The sequence below is a fragment of the Alligator mississippiensis genome, chromosome 11 (assembly GCF_030867095.1).
Source record: "Alligator mississippiensis isolate rAllMis1 chromosome 11, rAllMis1, whole genome shotgun sequence".
Lineage (NCBI taxonomy): Eukaryota > Metazoa > Chordata > Crocodylia > Alligatoridae > Alligator > Alligator mississippiensis.
Genome location: NC_081834.1, coordinates 30,720,337 through 30,733,120, shown reverse-complemented (window position 1 = coordinate 30,733,120; position 12,784 = coordinate 30,720,337). Strand labels below are relative to the sequence as shown.

General features: G+C 39.1%; 1 protein-coding gene across 1 annotated transcript; it reads right to left on the bottom strand.

Annotated features, from left to right (window-relative positions):
* Window positions 1-1,200: 1,200 nt before the first annotated feature.
* On the bottom strand, window positions 1,201-12,498 carry CHRNA3 (cholinergic receptor nicotinic alpha 3 subunit). The gene is made up of 6 exons (XM_006261354.4): window positions 11,913-12,498; window positions 9,641-9,780; window positions 9,506-9,550; window positions 5,853-5,962; window positions 3,546-4,548; window positions 1,201-1,900 (listed from the first exon to the last, which is right to left on the bottom strand). Exons 1-6 carry the CDS (start codon window positions 11,965-11,967, stop codon window positions 1,772-1,774), a joined length of 1,482 nt encoding a protein of 493 aa, XP_006261416.1. The 5' UTR covers window positions 11,968-12,498; the 3' UTR covers window positions 1,201-1,771.
* Between the last annotated feature and the right edge of the window lie 286 nt (window positions 12,499-12,784).

The following is a 12,784-nucleotide window of genomic DNA, read 5'->3' as shown; positions in this document are numbered from 1 at the left end:
GGCTGCTCACCTCCTCCCCAAACTGTGCTGACTGGTGCAGCAATCTGGGAGCTGACCTTGCCTGTGAAGACTGAGATGAAAAAGACATTGAGTACTTCAGCCTTTTCTGTGTTATCTGTTACTAGGTTGCCTCCCCCATTCAGTAAGGGACCCACATTTTCTCTGATCATCTTCTTGTTGCTAATCCTTGTAGAAACCCTCCTTGTTACTCTTCACACTGCTTGCTAATGTTATCTGTGTTTCTGCTTGCATTCACAGTGCACGTATTTTTACTTCTGCAACTACATTATTTGAATGAGAGGGAGCATGGTCTTCCCAGCGGGTTCCAAACTCTTCTGCTCCCGTTTTTCCCCTTTTTGCAACAGGTACAATGGGGACCAGTCCTTGTATAGGTATTAATATCCATTTTGCCAAATTTGTGAAGTGTTTTTAATCACTTCTATAGTTTAGACACATTACTTAAGGATACAATGGTGAACACCAGAATTTCTAGGTGTAGAGGTTCATCCTCAGGTGTTCCTTTGTGTTTTCTAAAACCAAACTATTTTTAAGAGTTCCTTACTCCTGGGTCTGTGTTTTTTGTTAATTACTCAGTTCAGAGTGCAGAAATTACCTAGTTATATAACACTCCATCTGTCACACATGAAAAATAAAGAAACAACATATACTCTTGTGACAACTTAATGTTTTATGAAAATAAAGAGAATTACATCTGATGATAATATCAACTGCTGTATTTCTAAGAACATTTCCAAGGAATCTGGTATAGAGAGAATGACTTGCATTTATACCAAATATCACCCCATTACAAATACTTAGGTATGTTGTTTACTTTTGGTCATATATCATGCTCCTATATGCATATCTATGGTTGTTGTCAAAACATACATTATGGGATGTATGCCTTAGAAACAGTTTATCCACACTTTACAGGATTTTTTTAATCTGCTGAAACTAGAACTTTGCTGTTGCATGGCACTCTCACTATTTTAATCCTTCAGTGAGCTAGTGATTGATGCCAAATGGGGGTTGTGTGTGGTGCTTTAGTTTAGTTTTGTATGGTACAACTTGGTTTGAATATCTTGACATCTTGCTGACAATCTTGTTTTGTGACACAGAAAAATATGGGCAGAATCAAACGATGGCTGCTGGTTATCTTCATATATTAACCAGTTTTAAAATAACTTTCCCACTCTTCAATCCCCTCAACTTTTTTATTGATTTTTTTTACATACATCGCATAACAAGAAGCTGCACTTCAGCAAAATAGTTGAGCATCTAAACTTTTTAAAGGCTGTATGCTTGAATTGTATCACTTATGACCTTGCTTTCAGAAGATCGCATCACATCCTAAAGGGATTTTATTTAATTTAGCAGAAGCCATGCTGTTGAAAATAATGTTAGCCTTGACTTTGTGAACACTGTATGGGAATACTGTGGTTTTCTCCTTCTATTGATGACATCTGTGTTGAGCCCTCAACACGCTCCTGTACATTTTTTGTACATAAACTGCTTTTTCTACAATTCTAGTAAAAGATGTCTGGTAAGTCTGGAGAATATTAGAAATTAACTAAAATAACATTTTTAAAAAATCAGTTAAAATTTTTTTCACACTGATTATGAATCTTGCTGGGTCAAACATAGTGACCCAAGAGTTGTTGTTAAGCTACTAATACAACTTGACATAGAGAAACATGTGGCATAAAAAAAGGGCGTACATGTTGGGTCACCAAACATGGCACTTCCTTTTAGAACACAATAGTTTTAATTTCTACACTTCATCTCCAGCCATCAGGGGTTGTAAGAACAATCCTGCTGTTCCGAGAATACATACCAGAATAAATACCCATAGAAAAATGCGATCAATTACCATGGCAACATACTTCCAATCATCTTGAATCTGGAAAATAAACAAAAGAAATAGCAAGTGTATGTGTTTAGTGGATTGACAAATGCATGACAAGACCTGTGTTCAACAAAAACGTACTTGGAGCGTGTGTACATCCATCCTGAAAAGGCCATTTTCGAAGTACGTTTTGGAGTAAGAGAAAAGCAGGTCAGTTTGCTACACACTCATCTCTCAATGATTCCTGACTGAGTACAGCTGAAGCTTATTTGGTATGAGTGGTAGAAGCTATCTTTTAAAGCTGAAATTAGCATTAGAGCATCATTTCAAATAAAACTATTCGTTAGCCTGGCAGGACCTCAGCATAGGTGGCAATTCTTCTGTGAGCAAATATTAGGGTTGTAGGGGGTACACTGAAATAGGTAATATTGACCACCCAGTCACTTGAGGAACTTAAGTCCCACTGCAGGTTATCGAATAAATTTCTCCTACTGAAGATGCTGAGAGGTATATGCATGGGAGAACAGAAGAGAATTGACATTTATGACTGAAAAACTCAACACAATGAATTGATACTGACAACACCTGCATGCTATGTCTTGACATATCTTAATAAAAGATGATTATGTATGATAGCCTTTCTCTTGTCTCATGTACCCTTTCATATTTTGAGGTTTGGGGAGGAAGGTGCATTCCACGGGACTGGTTTTCACATTGGACAATAATAAACATTTAAAAAATGTTAAGAACTGATGTTAGGTACAGCTTTAGTTAATGCACTCTAATTTTAACTGGTGTTTTTAAACTCAGACAGTTCATCTTTACTACAGCTTCCCTAGTTTTACATTATATACCTGCACAACTATTTTTAAGCTTATTCCAAAAGTTAGTAATGCAGTTTTATTTTTGAAGCAGAAAGTAATTTTTCTAAGCTAAAATATATTTTTAAAAAAATGAGTCCTGAATAAGGCTTTGATTCAGCAAAACAAACAAAAAAGTAACAAAAAACAACCCCCACCCCCCCCCCCAAACCCCCACCCGAGCCCAACTTTAAGTTAAATAGATGCCTGTGATATAACTACAGGAATTTATTGTTTTCCCGTTGGCTTTGTATGACTGAGAAACATCCATAGCCAGAGGAAACTCCCCTCTTTTTATTAAAACAATATGTACATTTATTCTTAAGAACCACTGCAGATTATCAGCTCTGAGGATGGCTGTTCTATTTTTTTGCAAGGGTGGAAGGGGTACAGCACGGACTGGAATCAACATAAGCCTTGCAGCCAGTCTGAATAATACTCTCCTTAAAAAGGAATAACAGAAGCAGGTGGCAAATGACAGGGAAGTCATGACCTCCTAGTAATGAGGCAGCAGCAGTGTTAAGATCAGAATCTGGGAATTCCTAGTGATAAAGCTAATGTTCTCTTTCAACCATGTCTGTCTTGAAAAGCATTAAGTGACAAATACAATTTTACTAGAAGTGTAAAAGTTCAGTGCAAGTTGTTTCCCAAAAAGAGTTGCAGTTAACTAGCAGATTCAAAGCCCCCTGTTCTTCTAATATAATACATTGCTTATTTGCATAAAGTAAAGCTCTGTTCTGCAAAATATATTTTGAAACATGGGTAGTCAATTAAAATACCACTGAAATGTTCTTTCTAAATGGCCCCATATTCTGAGCAAAGTTGCCATTTGTTCTTACCTCTTTGGCTTCATTCTGCATTTTCATATTCTCTGCAATGTATTTGATGCTTTCAAGGGCATCTCTCATTTCTGGTGACAAAACTGAAAGTGAAAGCAGAGCATCTACAGACTCAGAACTTGAACTCCTTGTAAGATTGTCACTGAAATCTGTGATTTTCATTTGCTGATACTGACAACAGCTGCATGCTTCATCTTGACATATGAAGCCACCTTTGCTTTCAGAACTGTTGAAGCAATTTAAGTTTGAGAGTTCACCATTATAAAATGGCTTTGGCTTCTGATTATATTCTTCATCACTGGTGGGCCTTGTCATAAACATGATCCTGGGAAGCAAATTCAAGAAAATGGTTCTCACCCATGTAGGCATCGTGTGCGTCTTGGGTGTTCTATAGTGCACATTAAGTACAAACACAGTAATGACGATGGAGAGAGTTACAAATATCATAGTAAAGAGGAGGTATTCGCCAATAAGCGGAATCACCAGAGAAGTGGAAGGGATGGTTTCTGTGATTACAAGGAGGAATACAGTTAAGGATAAAAGGACTGATATGCAGAGTGTCACCTTCTCACCACAGTCTGAAGGCAAATAGAAAACTAAGACAGTTAAGAAAGAAATCAGCAGACATGGAATAATCATGTTAATGGTATAAAATAAAGGCAAACGCCTAATGTAAAGAGAATATGTGATATCTGGATATATCTCGTCACAACAGTTGTACTTAATGTCATGTTTATAGCCAGGGGCTTTGATAATAGCCCATTCTCCGCTCTCCCAGTAGTCTTTAAGATTCATACTAGAACCAATTAAAACCAAGTCAATTTTAGCTTTATCATAAGACCAGGAACCAAACTTCATGGTGCAGTTCTGGTAGTCAAATGGGAAGTAGGTAACATCTATTTTACATGAACTTTTAAATATGGCTGGAGGCATCCAGGTCACTTCTCCTGTGTATTTCAGTAAAGCCTTTGTCTTGTCATCAACTTGGAAGTCTCCAACTGCACTGTAAAAACAAACCAAGGGAAAAAAGCTAGTTTGACAGTTCAGTTACATGAGTTAATTTCAAACAATTTTAAGAGTAAGACTATAAATATACAGGTCATTAATCCAGGGTTGTCACATGAAAATACTAATTGGGCTAAACTGCATGTGTAGGACTAGAACAACGGTTGGTGTAAATGCATTGTTCCATTGACGAGGGTGAAGTTACAGTCCTACACCAGTTAATGATTTTAATTAAACTATTTTCTATTCCAGTAACATGGTTAGATGCCATGAAGACCCAGCACAACAAACATGAAACATGGGTGTCAGAACAAGCTTACACAAGCTGACTTTTGCTGTGTTTGGTGCATGCTCTATCTTGTCCACTCCACAATAGCTGATACTATCCCTTGCCTGTGGTACAAAATTGGGTCTATTGATGTGAGGCTTCTTTGCAGTAGTGGTTCTCAAACCTCTTAATGGAGATATGTTTTTAATAATGTTTCATGGATTATCTCCCTACCTGTTCACAATTGCACAACATCCTTGGTGCAACTTTGGTTACTGCTCCCATGTTAAAGAGATACCAAGGAATGGTCTTTAGCTCTTTATGTGATTAACTAGCTGTAGAAGGAGGAGGAGGAGCTGATTCTTTAAGGACTCACTACCAAATACTCACCAGCTCACTACTTCTAATCTACTACATCAGAGGGTAGTTTAACCATATTTTATTGAGGCCAGATTCCTTAGATAGAACATATCAGCTAGCTCAGTAACATCTGGGTTCCTGATTGACTTCAACAAAAATCCTGGAAATACCAAGCCTGGGGCTCTTATATGATCATTCTTATGTAGGTGTTGGTATCAAATGGGCAGAATTTTGAACTGCTAAAATCCTGGATCTAAAAGTCAATTATAGTTAAAAGTGTGAATAACTGAAAAGCATCTTCTCCATGTAAATGAGAAGAATATTGTTTTGTAGAACTATGCATTCTTCTTTACTTTGTACTTGCAGACGGTGGTGAAAATATCTTAGAGTGGTTTGTGGAGAGGAAGTAGTAAAGGTGGTAGATCCTCAAGTTTTTTGTGTTCTTCAAGTAAAATGTATGGATTTTTTTTAAACCAGGTTGTTCATCTCAATGGGCTCCAAAAATAGTAGCATTCAGTTTTACAGCAAAAACTGCAGTGGCTGGTAGGTAGATCTCCCTTAAGACATAGAAACTATTTAAATTACGTACCCATATTCACTGTGCTGCTGGTTTGAGCAAAATCTTGTTTGTGTGTGCCTGAGTAAAAACAGCTGTGATGACATACAAATCTTACTTGTTATATAAGACAATGTCAGGTTTCCAGATCCTGTCAGATGGAACTCGAATAAACTCTGCACCCCCGTAGTCCGCTGGATTCCACCTAAGCTTGTAATCATTCCAGATCTAACCACAGAAGAAACCGAACTGTATTAGAAATGCAAAAAAACCTAAATTATGTGGACTATTGTACATTATTTCTTAGAGCATGTTATTCGAATGTTCATGTCATTTGTAAGGTTTTTGTATGATGATGACTATATGTATCATGTTAAAAGAAAGTGTTTGTATTCAGTAGCACAGAGAAGGTAGTCCTATTTGTGCTAGGTACTGTACATACAGGCAAAGTCTCCAACAGCTTGAAAGTCCACAGGGAAAGTGGGAAAGGGAGAAGACAGAAACAATAACTTGACTGTAGTCACGTAGCAGGTAAATTGTAGAGATGGTAATTGAACCAATGTCTGCTGCTGCTAAGTGTCTTTCCATTGGACAATGCTGCCTCCTGTCCACACTGCAAATGTTTCATTAGGATGCTGTTGCCCCTGATATTTTTTCCTACAGCCCCCATTCGCATAGGAAAAGTAAAACCAGTTGAAAAATATAGGAATATAGGAGTGGATGGGGCCTCTGCGCCTACTGAATTTAGTCTTCCATTTTTGTGGTTATTCTATTGTAAGGAAACTGTCTGGAAATATAACCTTGTGCTGTTTTGCTGCCAGGTCCCTCAAACTAGAGTGGCACTAGGTGGGTTAGAATATGGTTATGACTTACTATAGTTAACGCTTTAATGGGAGCTATAAAAGGAAAGGCTGTAGGAAATGGTGGTGGTAATCACCTAGGTGATGGTGTTCATTGGAAGTCAATATGGAATTAAGAACCCAGGTTAGGAAAGTGAAGTAAAACTGCAGCTGCCAACATTTGGTTCAGACTTAAAAAGAAAAGTCCTGACCACCTCTAGTAATTTAAATCCTGGTGTACTTCAGATTAGTCAGTGTGTTAAGCTCCACTACAAGTAGTTACATTTTTCTCCACATAAAATTTCCCTGTAGATTCAGAGGGATGATGTTGTTTGTTCTCTGTTTCATTCTTACACCAGAGCTATATGGATATACCATCTTCCACAATGCAGGGGTGGCTGCATTTTAATGATGCTTGAGGTATTTCTTGTGCACGGATGTGTCTATGGTCAGTGTATGTGAGACACTGCTGAGCAAAGATTATTGCTAATACTTATTCTCAGTTTGGAAAGGTTAATAATGTAGCTGATGACTGACAATTCAGGCTTCATTGAGTCCTTCTGTTGGGCACATTTTGAAACAGTGTGGGGAGCTGGAATGAGGAAGTCCCACAAGTCCCACAAACTATTTAGAAAGCAGCAGTCCAGTATTTTACACTTGAAATACAGAAGTTTGGCAGACAGAGTTCTGGGTATGTCTACACTAACAGCTAAAATTGACCCAAAGAGCACATCTGTAAAGTTATTGGGCCAGACAGCTGTGCCCCTCAGTATGGACTGTCTTTTGAACTGCGTTCCTTTGGCACTGTGCTCTGGGCTGGCTAATTATCTTCAATTCTCATCAGTCAGGCTCAGCCCAAACCAGCAGGCCAGGCCAGCTCCAGAAACTCAGCTGAATGCCAGCACTGGAGATTGAGAGGGTGCTGCTGCCTCCCTTCATCTAGAATTTAGCTAGGTACTACAAGCCAAAGGCACTGCAAGTCCTTCAGCAGCAATCCCATAATTCTCTATTTCTGACTTTTGACCCTTTTGCACCCCATTTACTCCATCTGTGATCTAAAAGTAGTGCCCAGTACTCTTCCAGCAGTTTCCTAGAAAGGCTGCATTTGAAGAACATTAGCTAAGTGTGATGCACAGTGGCTACACGGTAAGAGAAAGACAGGGATGGGTGATCTATTTGGCTTGGGCTGTCGGAGGGTTAGGATGAGCCCTAAATATTAATGTAAATGCACCTCTGAATTGCTTCTGGTGTAAGGTGTTTTTAGTTCTTTTAGCCATGCATGAATTTTGTATTGGGAGTTCTGCTCCTGCCTCCACCATGACCTTGCTCTGGGACCTTATGCTAGTTGCACCCAATCCAGTCCTGTCTGAGCAGCTGCAATTGGAATCAATGAAATCAGGTGTTTCTGGACACCAGGGGTAGGGTTGCCAACTCTGAATCTATTCTGGGAGGTCTCATCACTGAATACCATACTGGTATAAATGACTGAACTCATTCACTATGGAGCCACAGGAAGGCAAATGCACATTACTATTACATTTTAAAAACCCATTGGACTACTGTATAAATTGGATTCAACATTTAGTATTTATTTTATCTCCCAGGTGACTCTCAGCAGTTTCCTGAATATTTATATCTACTTCCTGGAGGCTCCAGAGCAATCGGGGAGGGTTGGCAACCCTGACGTGGGGAGATGTAAGCATGGAGTACGGAAGAGTCCTTGCTCTCCTCTTCTTCTGTCTTCCCAGACCAAAGCCTAGGCATAAACTACCTTTGGGGTTGGTTTCAGCCCAATCAATATTTATTCACAGCCTAAAACTGTTGCATGTGGCCTAGGCGAACACAGCGGGCTGGATTCTGTTTGGGACTCCTAGATGAGCAGAGGGTGAAAGTACATTACCAGAATCTATAGTATCAGCTTGAAATCCCATGATCCCTATTGTTTCCCCAGGGTGTGGAGGGTCTTACTGACAACTCTTTCTTTCCTGAGGGGGACGCGTTTTGGAGATTCATTAAGTTGAAGCTCACAGTGTATCCTTTGTTTTCGCTGCCATTTCAAAAGAGCCTCCATCATGTATTTATTGCAAATATAGAGGTACCCACTAGGGGGCAGCAGTGGATTAGGTAAACCTGGCCACCCTTGCACTCTGCACCGAAGAGCAGGTAAGTACCTTACCAGGTGCCCCTTATGCTGGGACTCTTTCCATTCTTTTTGAATACAAATCAAATTAGAACAAACACTGATCTAGCAAATTAATGCATGTTCCAATGAAGTTATTTGTTTTTGCTTCGATCTTAAACTGAATGGTACAGCTCTATGCCCATATCAGTAAAGTTTCTAAGTTCTTTTTACCTGGAGAAAAATATATACTGTGTTATATGCACTTATGCACCACACCATCTGCAGCCCCTCCTCCACTTTCAAAATCCTAGATCTGCCCATGGTTAGCAATAGCATCTACCTTTTTAATCAAAGATCTAATGGAAATACAGGAGAGGTAGTGTGAACTAATTAATTGCTACACCATGTAACTCAGCCAGGGCCCAAGTGGTCAAGCATGGAACTGTGGGCCTTAATGTTAGATCACAGACCTGGGTGTGCTGTCTTTGGCTTGGTGTGTGACCCTGGTCAAATCACTTCACCTTTCTGTGATTCAGATGATCCATCTGTAAAATTGGAATAGTAATGCTTACCCACCTATCTAAAGTACTGTAGGATCTCTGGATGGAAAATGCTTTAAATGTAAAATGTAATGTCATAGTCCAGTTATCTAGATAGTGAGATTAACAAACATTAACCAAAGAATGGTTAGTAGGATGTATCATGTCTCAAAATTGCCTTGGAGAACACAACAGCAAACTCTATATTGAAATTAAATTTAAATAAAAATCAATTGAGTTCCTATCAGTATTAGTGGTTATTTTTACTTACATGTTTCAGCCATAGGTTAGTCTCCATGATCTGATTCACTTCGTCCTGAAAACACACAGACATGTTGAAAAAGGAGTGGGGCTTTCTTTAGTCTGACAGCATAACACCTCAGTTGAGAAAAAAGCTGATACTCACCACCTTCACAAGCTGTGACATGGACACCTCAAACTGTATGATGACAGGGTCTGATACATTCTCCACTGGTCTGATGAACTGACTATAGTTGGTGAACAAGACTGAGAACAGCTTGTGTTCAGCTTCTGAACAATTGAAACCTGAAGGGGAAGACATATGGGCTTTGGTTTTTTGAGACAGGCCCAGAAGCTTCTCAGGGCAAAATGCTGTTTTCTTTTCAAGTTTAATAACTAGCCATTAAACCTCTGCAGCTGCACTTGCACCAGTTTCTTACCGATAGAGGGGAGGGCGGGTTGAACAATGACACAACGATAATGCTTTCATTATTCATGTTGCCCAGCACTAGATTAATTGCTCAGTATTTGTGCAGTACTTGGAGGAACCACAAAGCCTGGCATAACTGTAAAGTACAGTGTAGTTTCTGATGTTCCTATAAGTAAAAATGGAGCACTAAGATGTAATGGTATGTGGAGCTTTTTCGTGTGTATCTTTGTGAATGGACGGTTTCATAAAATCATAGTTTGGAGCTGAAGGAGTCCTTTTTCCTTGCAGAAAGGGTGTGGGTGCAGTTGCAAATGGACTGGACATCCTTATATCTTCTAAGGAGCTATCAGAGAGTCTTATGACATGACAATCTTCCAGGGAGTGCTGAAGCTTTGTTTGGAATCTGAAGCTCATGGTAGTGGGAATTACACTTAAAATATTAAATTAAAATATGGAATTTTTATTAAAATATGGAATTTTTGATTAATCCATATGATTAAAATATGGAAATGAGGATTAAAAATTAATTCAGTATTTTAGGAAGAAAATACATTCTTTCTTATTGTATTAAAATAAGCCTTAAAATATCCATTTGGCTATTAGATTTGCTCCAATGGCTGCTGGCAAAGCTGCAAACTGACAGATTTATGTCACATTCACTCACTCTCTTCTGGCTCCAGAGAGAATCATATTATCCCCCACTACCCTCTTATCCACAGGGTCAAGGAATAAAAATGTTGGGAAGTAAACCATACCCACAAGGTGGTAGTGGTGTGCTTAGGGGTCCCTTACCTGGAACTGAGATGAGATTCCCCCCAGATTCTTTCAATGGAAAAAAACAAGTCAGATCAATTCTGCATTTCTAGAGGACATCAGTTGAAAACATGGGTGAGGAGGCACAAACTTAACAGAGCTGCATTCTGCTCTTGATGACTCTTGTATGTAGCTGAAATAGCTACACAGGGTACTTTTTAAATACTGTCTGTGGGATTTATATACATGTTCTATCCTATGTCTGAGGCTTTTCAGCCTTTGTAAAAAAAATTTGAGTAATCAGCAGGGAAATCTGAACCAGAACTGATTTTAATGTTTCACAAGCCAAACTTCTGTCCCCAGACTTGTTATATCTTGTCTCAAACCTGCAAAATGTCAGGCAACACAGTTTAATATCCCCTTCTTTGACCCCATGGTAAGCTGCTTTTTACAGGTTAGTAAAGTTCCTCAAACCAACCTACCAGTTTAAAATAGAATGATGCTTTCCTGCTTCTGAAGAATTAACTTTTTTTAGCCATTTTGCTTGTTTTCATCAATATTTATTAATAATCTCATCTATTTTTATTAGCAAGTTAATATTCCTTGGGTCTTTTATGCAGTTGTGGGGGTTTTTTCAGATTCATATTCAGTTTTTAGACTCTTCCTCCCTAAATATTATTAGCCTATTTACACTTCCACAACATGTTCTTTAAATCCTTTGCGTGTGTGTGTGTATTGCATATCTAATAACCACTACATTATCGAGAGCAACTACATTGACTTACCTAAGAATTTAGTGCATTTTTTAGCATTTTTTTCATCACCTCTCAGGTCATCAATAATAGTAAGAAGGAGACCTCTGCTTTGCAGGGAGGGAGCTATACTGTGAACAGTGCGTCTTAAGACTCTTGTGCAATTTTTTTAGTATCCTCTATCTCTTCTGATGCTTCGGCACTATATAGCATGTACTGAGTGTGGGCTAAGCCTTAAAATATCTAGAACTTTGTCTTACTATATTAACATTTAAGTGACTTAGTGGCAGCCATTTGGCATCCCAGATCATGACTGTCAAGTTGTTACTGCTTTATACAGAGAGATCTAAAAACTGCTTAAGAAAAAAATCTGCGCTTAATACGAATCTGGTGTATGTTTCACTAGCGCTGAACCTTAACTCTGGACTAATTAAAAATGCATCCTCCAGAGCCGTTTTCCATCTTCCTCCTACCCGCTTTAAGAAAATTCAAGGATCACCTACCTTTAAAGACAAAGACGATGGCAGCAGTTAGAAAGAGTATGTACATCCTTCCCATGGTGTTATGAATTACTGCTCATCAGTAGAGACTGCAGGAGATGAGCTCAGCTGCCAGGACTGTATGCATAGGTATGGGAAAATACAGACAGCTCCAATCCTCTGATGTATGAAATCCTGGGAAACGACAGACTGCAGGACCCTGAAGAAGAGATCCTTACAGAAGTGCTCCCATTAGACTGCCTGGGCTGCCCTCTTCCAGCTGTTCATACGGTTGCGAGCAGAGAGTGTTAGAAACATAAAATAAATCATAGGCAAAATAGATCTAGTGACTGCAGGCAAGAAGCAATAATCTGGTAACAATGGTAGGCAAGAGGCCACAAATTGATGTTTAAAGTAACCCAGTAATCTGATAATATAAGAGGTTTTTCCAGTCTGCTGCTGTACAGAATCTGAATCTCCACAGGAACTTTGTGCCAAGCTGTTAGGACAGGTTTAGTTAATGAAAATCTTGTAACTGAATTGTGCTGAAATGGATGTTGACATTAGGGATGCTTGAGTTAGCAGTCAGCTGAGCCTGTGGGACCAGAATTTCCTGTCGCACACAGGTAATGAATTCACTGATGCAGGTACTGCTGTACAAGGGTTTGTTTGTTTTTCTGACCAGCTTCCCAGTCCTGCAAGCGTGCGTGCATGCTTTACTTTTACTGCTGTGGGTAATGCCGTTGGAATCAATGGGACTGTTCTCAGTCCTGAAGCTAGCATGCCTGTAAATACTGACAGCATTGGATGTAAGGCCCAGCGTCATGGTGGAAACCTAAACCTCAAGAGATGGGGCTGGGGTTCAACATCACTGAAATCACCTGAGAACAGCTCTT